The sequence below is a fragment of the Parambassis ranga genome, chromosome 2 (genome assembly GCF_900634625.1).
Source record: "Parambassis ranga chromosome 2, fParRan2.1, whole genome shotgun sequence".
Classification (NCBI taxonomy): domain Eukaryota; kingdom Metazoa; phylum Chordata; class Actinopteri; family Ambassidae; genus Parambassis; species Parambassis ranga.
Genome location: NC_041023.1, coordinates 31,574,424 through 31,583,173, shown reverse-complemented (window position 1 = coordinate 31,583,173; position 8,750 = coordinate 31,574,424). Strand labels below are relative to the sequence as shown.

The 8,750-nt window shown below is 39.9% G+C and overlaps 1 protein-coding gene across 1 annotated transcript; it reads right to left on the bottom strand.

The window, feature by feature from the left end:
• Nucleotides 1–3,753: 3,753 nt before the first annotated feature.
• Nucleotides 3,754–8,212, bottom strand: fam3c (FAM3 metabolism regulating signaling molecule C). Its single transcript, XM_028400494.1, has 10 exons — nucleotides 8,086–8,212; nucleotides 7,647–7,703; nucleotides 7,012–7,116; nucleotides 6,835–6,861; nucleotides 6,361–6,484; nucleotides 5,109–5,167; nucleotides 4,969–5,019; nucleotides 4,807–4,891; nucleotides 4,595–4,721; nucleotides 3,754–4,134 (listed from the first exon to the last, which is right to left on the bottom strand). Exons 2-10 carry the CDS (start codon nucleotides 7,660–7,662, stop codon nucleotides 4,045–4,047), a joined length of 684 nt encoding a protein of 227 aa, XP_028256295.1. The 5' UTR covers nucleotides 7,663–7,703; nucleotides 8,086–8,212; the 3' UTR covers nucleotides 3,754–4,044.
• Between the last annotated feature and the right edge of the window lie 538 nt (nucleotides 8,213–8,750).

The following is an 8,750-nucleotide window of genomic DNA, read 5'->3' as shown; positions in this document are numbered from 1 at the left end:
TTGATCATACATGAGAATAAATATCTTCACTGAAAAACTGTAACTGTGTTTGTTGTTACAGAAAATATTCAATCTTTGTTATTTAAATAGCTGCACAAATAATGAAAACCAGATATGTTGGCAACAGTTTACTCTTGTCTCACATCTTTCTGCATCAAGCCGTTTTCTTATGGTGGCGTTTCCAAAAACAGTGTTTCTTTTCCCACTCGCTGGTAGCATCTCTGCCATCCGCCATTATGCGCCGATCCGGTGTTTAACTTGACGTTCATGCACATCGAGTTCACGTACCTCTCTTGTGCGCGCAGCACAGGAAGAGAGTGACAACCAGCCAATACAACGCGCAGGGGCGCCTCGGAGGATTGGCTGATGTTTTTAGCGTTTATAACTTCCACAAATGATTCATATTCTTCGTTTTAATGCCAAACTGCCGAACTAATTGGTTGCTATCAGACTGTAAAGAGAAGTTACAGTAATTTAAAAAAAAGTGCATCACAATGAAATCTCCTCCCCTACCTTTAAGTCCTGTGCTTTGTCGTCTCCTGCATGTCCTCCTGTGTGTTCCCGTCCTCCTTTTGGTTCTCCCTTGTTTGAGTTTGGTTTGTTTGCTCCCTCTTCCTTTGTTTTATTTTGTATTTTGTTTGAACTTTGACTTTTTATCATTAAAATCTCACCGTAAGTTGAACCTTTGGGTTTTTTTTTTGTTTTTTTTTTGTGTGTGTCTGCATTCGTGTCCTCTAAAACTGCCACACATAACAATAGCAACATCCATCTGCTGATGCTAACCTGTGCTAGTGCCATTGTTTAAGAATATGCAGGAAAAACCCATGTATGCTTGATGCATTTTACACAGCTGCTTACAAAGAAAAATACTCATGTAGCTGTGTCTTTCTGCGCCTGCTGGTTCCTGGTGTTGTGGAGGAGTTTGGTGTCTGTTCTCCACCAGCAGTGATGTGATCTGCGTTGACTTGCTGACAACCATTCAAAATGACAACTCTCAAAGAGACCTTTGTTTTACAGACAAGACCAAAGAGACCATGTGAGCACTTGAATGTGAGCCATGTTATCCATTAGCGAAGGTGAAAAGGTTAGCGTTTAGCATGTTATTTGTGTGAAAACCTGACTACGTTTCCTGGAATACCCTAAATTTGTTACAAAGAAAGCAGCAAAGAACAACAACAAAGACATATAAATCAAAGCAGATTTAATCATTTACAGTCTTATCGTGTGTGTATGCATTTGACCTGGGTCCGTTTATAGCAACTGTGTGAAAAGATCCATATGATCAACTATTGATTTGATTCGGGTGTCTGCAGGCCTGCATGGCATTTGTCTGTCTGTGCTGAGGTCAGCAGGAAGTTCCCACAGACCCACTGAGTGTAAACACAGCTGTCTGGATCTGTGTGTGTGTGTGGAGGCAATTATAGGATTGGAGGTGGGGTGGAAGGCAAGGGCAGTGAGGTCACTTAGAGGAGGGGGGGGGCAGGTGGAGGATCCTGAAAGAAACAGTTGTTGTGGGAAAAAAAGAAAAGTTTGAGGGGTTAATATGCAGAGCTGGAAGTAAACATGAGGGCTGGGCTCTGTTTGAGGGTCAGTATCAGATAAGAGATGAGGGGAGTGGTTACTGCCTACAGACAATGTAGGAACACTGTGTTTATGTTGGATAGCAGCCGCCAGCCGGCCTGATCCAGCATGCGTCTTATTATGGTCCAGGAAACTATTAAAGGGAACCTGATAAAACCTTCTGAGGAGCTTATTAGAAGAATGAAAATGAATGTCAGGTGGGCGTAAAGTAACCAAAGAGATATGACTCAATTAATGATTTCCATTATTGTACTTCCATTATTATTCTGAAGGACAGAGCACAGACCGGTGCAGCTGACATATTCACTTTTATAGTGTCAGAATGTTAGTGTTAGCTGCAGGTTGTATTTTTTTTAAAGGCTTCTTATTTGACAAAGAAGCTGTCAAATAAATGCAATGAAATGCCTTTAAAAGTGTACTTGACTATAGTACTTGAATAAAGAAATACCTTGCATCAAGGTACTAGTAAATCAAACTTTCATTATAAAGCTGCTGTGCAGATTTCTGACCACCAGAGGGCAGAACATGGAGTTGAGAATGCAGAGTTGCAGTCAGTCCCTCAGCAGGAAGATTTACCAACAATTCAGTTGATTCAGTCCCAGCTCTGTCAAGACTGAAGGCCTGGAAACACCTCAGAACCTCTTCAATCTGTTCATTTCTTTTAAGTCAATAAGATATATCAATTCCCATAATGCAACTTGACAGGGTATTCTGGTAGGCTCTATGCCTTATTTTTACATTCTTTTCAACCACCTGTCTATCAACATGATTGACAAGCAAATGGCTGGCTGGTCAGCGTACTGACTTCTGTAGATACCTGAGCAACACAATGCAAACACAGCTTGACTCTTATTTCATCATGTTGTAATGTCTTTTTGAAAGTTTTGTAAATTGCCGCAGGTTTGTAGAGGACAGGAGCTGATTTTAAGCTTGTTTTGAAGAAACATATGCATGCTTTGGTCTGGGGGTGGGAGGTGGGGGTTAGGGGTCAAGGGTCAGGGGTCAGAGGTCAAAATGAGGAGCTCTTCAGAGTCCTCTTTAGCAAGCACCTTTGTTTAGTGGACGGATTTATTTTGGGAGAAACCGGAGTCTGTGGGTGTTGTTCATCCGAAACTTTTGTGAGAGCATTAAAACCTCAGGCTCCCACGAGAGAAGTCATCATTAGAGAAGTTTATGCGATGGGAGATACATATATAATGCATCGGGTGGCGTGATTTTATATAAGTCAAGAGAGATGATTCACTCCTACACTGCATCTCTCAGCCTACATTGACACTTTCACAGACCTCACACATAGAATGCATCTCCAAAGGCACATGATAACTTGATATGCCCACAAACAATATGCAGATACACTGGGACAGCTGCCAAATAATTACAAATCCTACGGGAATGTAAAGTAAGTGTGTGTTCAGTGGTAAAGATGTGATAAACTCAGGTCAGTTTTTTTACTCTGTATAAACAAAAACAGCATGTAGGCTGAATAAATGAGACAATGGTGCCCCCTGGAGGCGAAACTGTAAACAGAGAATACAACAGTAGTTCCTGGTGGCATTATTTTTTTTTTTTTTACAAGCTACGTTTGTCTAAATTCCTCTCCTCTGGAAGGGATCATCATTACTCTACTAATATATTTTAGCTTATATATCTTTTTTTTTGTGGCATCACCTCAAAAATGACATTTAAAGATGGCTGCCAACACAGTGCATTAACTCTTTCCTCACAGACAACAGGCTGCTACTCCTGTGCAACGTCACCATGTAATGAATACTGACGCTGAACTCGGTATCCTAAATATAAACGGAATGTTCTTTATAAGAACGTGTTAAACCACATACTGCTTATAAACACAACCAAACTGCTACACACCGCTGCCAGATGCAACACACACACACATGAATAGACGTCTAACAAAGTCATTTATTTTAACAAATTATATTATTAATACAGTGTTCATTACTGATTAGGATCAGTCAACTCTGGACCCTCAAAACAATTATTTACACAATTCACAGTGGATTTGGTGCATTTGGTTACAACGGCATGAAAAGAGAAAAAAAACGATCCTGTTAATGATCCATAATAATACCTCTTAAAGACAGAGCATGTTCATAAGGCCGGTTACAACTAAAGGAATACGCACCCCCACCACTTCTGGGAAAAAAACAAAAACAAAAGAAAAAACACACTAAGCCATGATGTCCATTTCCATCCACAGCAGTGCAATAACTCAACACTATCACAACTAATCCTCTGCTGTGATAGCTATTAAAATATCCCATGCTTACAAGCATCTATGTAATCCAAACAATGGGAAATCCAACTTCTCTTTCCTGACTTGAGTGTTGAGTGTAAAAAATTACAAACACCTTCGTTAAAATGAACTTTTGGTTGAACTAAAGACCTGTAACCATTAAAATAAGGGCGGGGGACAGGCGTGGATGAGAAGCATGTGGCCGGTGGTCAGTCCTGCCTCTGCGGTATGCAGCCTTCCATCTCCAACACCTCGGGCCAGCCTTCAAACTTGTTGGTCTCTGCGCTGTTCTTTATGTGCTAGGTAGGGTGGGTACAGAAACACTCACAGTGAATTTAAAAGGAATGTAAGATTAAAGCACACAAGAATGTGCCCAAACTGCATTTCACATGAGAGGAAACAAATATACATGAGTCAACACATCAGTCTAGAATAATGACATGATCAGTGTGTCCTGTATTGTAAAGTAAATAAGGAAGTGGTTCTGTTCTAGACAATGGACACAATTGGACACAAAATCTAACCACAGAAGGACTCTTTAAACATTCTCCTTACCTATAACTTATATTTAATTAAAAAGAGTGCTCAGCATCATTAAACCCTGAACATCATTACATGTGATTGAAAAATAAATATATCCACATTTTAAATTTGATGGCAACAGCATATGTAAGAGTAGCTGGGGAAAGCCACTGTTTGCTTTTTCTCCTGAGCAGGAAAGCAGCAGATGTGAAAACAGGATGTTGTGGGTCGTGTTACCTGCTCAAACGGACTTTTGGTTTTGATCCCTTTCCCCCCTACAAAGATCCAGTTATCTCTGAAGCCCAGATTACTGATGGCCGAGCTGCCCAGATCAGCAATTAACTTCCTGGCTTCATCGTTGAGTCTAAAGAACAAAGAGAAAAACATGTTAATAGTGACCATGCTAACTTGTCAGAGATGTTGCGGTATACTGTGTAGGTTCTTCTTACTTTGTAGCAGAGTCATCAAACGATGCCATCATTACGACCGTCCCGTCTTCAATTTCCTTCACAAATTTAATTAAGGGAGCCACATCTGCAGTAAGCAGGGACACACGTGGGTAACACATGCTTTAAATGACTGAAACAAAAACAGTACTGAAGTCCACTCACCTCCTGCCCACATATCAAAAAACTCTGTCTTTATAACTTCCCCTGATCTCCCTGCAGCGGGAAAAACATATAATTTAAGTACATGTTGTTGTATGACTGCTACATTAAACAGAAATGGAGGCTGCATCCTCAAACTTTACCATTAACCAAGGCGATGTTGATTCCCCTCCCCACATTGTTCTTCACGCCGCTCATTAGTCTGCAAGGAAGAGGAGGACAATAAAGATCTGTTCTCCGCCCTGAAGTCAAAGTCATTTAAAACAGAGGAGTACAGTGGTAGAATATAAAACATGTGAAGCTTTAGTGAAGTTGAGTCAAAGCCAAAATTCTGGAATTGTTTTTTCATGGTAGAGGACAAAAGATAAGATAAATGTTGTACTGGAAAAACAGACCGACAACAGCAAATAGGTAAGGAATGATGGTTCTGCTGAGACTTGTTGGGATAAAAACACAGCATGAACATACAGTTCGACATGACTACAAACCAGAATATAAATAAAGTGCATAGTTTAGAACAAAAGAGAAGCGGTTCAGAAGGATCTAAAAGACAGGTATCCGGATCTGAACACTAAACTCAAGCTGAGAGTCACAATGTTACAATAAAATTAAAAATAATCTGATAGCAACAGAAATTCAATTTCTTGGAGGTGTATTGTGGGAATGGATTGAGCTTCTACTGTGCCTTCTTGACACCTTATTACAGTTTTATTGCACAGCATAAACAATAAGCATAAGGACGGGGCACAATAAAATGTTTGCCTCCCTTGTCTAACATTGATAAAGCCAAGATGTACTCCAGCTGAGAGGCACCTTAATTTATGATCATATGAATTAAAAAAATAAATAGAAAAACTGTTTTCTTTGTGAATGGCTGATCAATTGACAGCCAATCAACAGCTGATTGTTGGTTTAAAGTTTAGCATTCATACAGGGCCTTGTCGACCATTTATCTGTGGGTTGGGCAGGTCTGGTTAGAGTTCAAATAGGCAGCATTCTCCGTCTATCTTATTAACCAGTTTGTCCTGCTCTACAGGATCATTGGGGAGCTGGTTCCTTACCGGCTATCACTGTCAACCTGTCCATATAGCCAATTTAGAGTCCTCAAATGAGAAGGGGTACCCAGAGAATGGCCACACGGACAGTTGGAGAAAGTGAAAACAGCACACCGAAAGACCCCAACCAGATTTAAACCAGGAAACTGTGAGGCAGCAGTGCTAGCCACCAGCATCCATCCAAAGTCAGTGCAGCATCAAACTGTATAAGATCATTGACAGTATTATAAAAACATAATTAGCTGATAATAGACAGTCTGACCCCAACAGCCTCATGGAGATCGTCCACAATCCATGTGTGAAAACAGCTACAAAAACACACTGATGTCTGTATGCTTACAATTTGTCCTCCACGCAGATCCTGGGCCCCACTACGCTGGCGGCACCGCTCGCCATCTTGAAGGAAAAGTGTCCAAGGGGACATGCCTTGGACAGCCCACATTTGTTCCGGAGAGGCTTTGTCACTGTAAACACAAAACTCCATTTACACATCGAGTAACAGGCACCACAATATCAGGTAACAAGATGGTCCAATCACATGTAGGCCCATTCAAAAACACAGAACAGAAAGCCACCATACTACAGGAACCTATTCACACTGGATTCTCTACGATTAACACACACACCATTATACAAAGTGTGTTTATGTTCTGTACATGCATATAGCAGGATTTAGCCACTGTACTATCTGACACAAGCTTATGATTACCCTTACTGTGTTCACTGTGCAGAGAGATGAGAAAAAGGTGTGATCAAAATACAGTGAGTGAAAGAACAAAGTTAGAGCATGGAAGGATAATATCATGACACTTACCGACTTCATTCACTGGCATCGATCGCGCTAAACAGTGAAAAGTACATGTATTAATAAACACAGCATGTAAAAAGTAAAAAAGGCATATGGTTACTATGATAAATGACTAAATATATGTCATGTTTTAACGACTGTTGTCCTGCTGCTTAATGCAGTATGTCACGTTTAATCACTTACAGATCACACTGGCAAGTTTAAAATCCATGTTTATCTCCAGCAGTTCAAAAGCCAGAAAGACAGCCAGGAGGAACGCAAAGACGAGCGCTGCTAACTTCAAAATACCTGGAAAGGTAAAAAGGGAGTGTCAGTTCAATAATAACTCTCAACAAAAATGTATTTACATAACAATTTGTTTCGTTTTTGTTTTTAAATAGTACAGCGAATTAAAGACCCGTGGGGCTTTATTCCTTCCAGTGAAAATACATAAAGAGATTGAGTTTTTTTTTTTCAGACACACATGAATAGAAATTTATTTTAGGTTTTTATGTGTCAGAGATGGCTGGGAACAGGTAAAGTGCACTGTGCTTAGTGAGATCATGCAACTCTGGAGCACAAAGTGTAGACAACCTGATAGACATACCTGGGGGTATATTCTGGCATCCTAGTATTATAAAAGTGCTGTTTTTTTTAATAACATTATTTTGGTGAAGCACAAGTAAACAAATAGTTCACTTTTACAACCCTTATAAAGCTTACTTTCTGATATAATCTAAGTATTTTAATTAAGAGAACCAGGCTGGTGCTAACTTCCGGGTTGGGAAGGGGCGTTTCTCTGCTTCTCTCACAGCGTTAAAAATGCAAACTGATCTTACCACTAGCCCTGATCATCTCTGCGAGGCTCCCAGCACGTTTTCTTCACAGATAACAACCTGTAATAACGAAGCACACAATCACAATGTCGGCTTAGTTATTTCGATAACGTGTGGTTTGGGTTAAGAGGCCACCGGTACATTATTCGCTTTAGCTAGCTGTGCAGGTTTGCTGTTGAAATAACAGCGTTATGTAGAAAGTTTGCTAACGCTTGCTCTGTAAGTTAACTGGTAATAAGCTATTACACCAATGTAGCGTTAGCTGCCTGACAAACTGTGCACACACTGTAAGGTACATGCTTGAAAAGCTAAATGTAGCCTGTGTACTGACGCAAGCGCGCTGTCAGCTTCATCATCTGTCCCATCTTCCATGTCTTGACTGTAAAATATGTCAACAGCTGTAAATTTCAGGATTTTATAAACATGGTAACGTTTTGTTTACCTGTTAAATCACCTCTGTAGACGCGGACGCCACCGGACAGGACTAGGACGGGCTAGTGGCGGTGGTTCGTGTCATGACAGCGGAGATGTGCGAGGCGACAAGAGACAGTGTGGGTGTGAGGTGTCACTCTGTCTGAAAAAACAAACACGAAATAACCCGGAAGAGAACCCTAAAGACCACAGGGAAGTAAATCGGTTCAGAAGCATTTATTTATTTATATATTTATTACGGTTCGTTTTTTTTTAATTATATGTAGTATTATTTAACAAAAAGTATAACCACTAAATATCTACAAAACGTATTTAATATATATTTTTTTTAATTTGTGCAAAGCCTAAAAAATGTTTCTGTAAATTACCCAAAAAAAGCAAATCAGGCCATCAAATCTCAACATAAAACATCACATTTATTAGACAAATATAATAAACGTATCTAAAAAAAATAAATTAACAAAATGGGATTGTTTTACATTTCGATGGTATATTACAACCTACTGAGCATGGGAATTCTTAAACATTTGAAATGAAAATAAAAATAAAAATGCAGCACTGAGCGCCACAGGAGGTCCTTCCTTCCTGTGGCCATCAAACTGTACAACACCTCCCTCTGAGATCAGAACACACTGTCTTGTAATCTTATCCATATTGGATTTATTCAGACAAGAT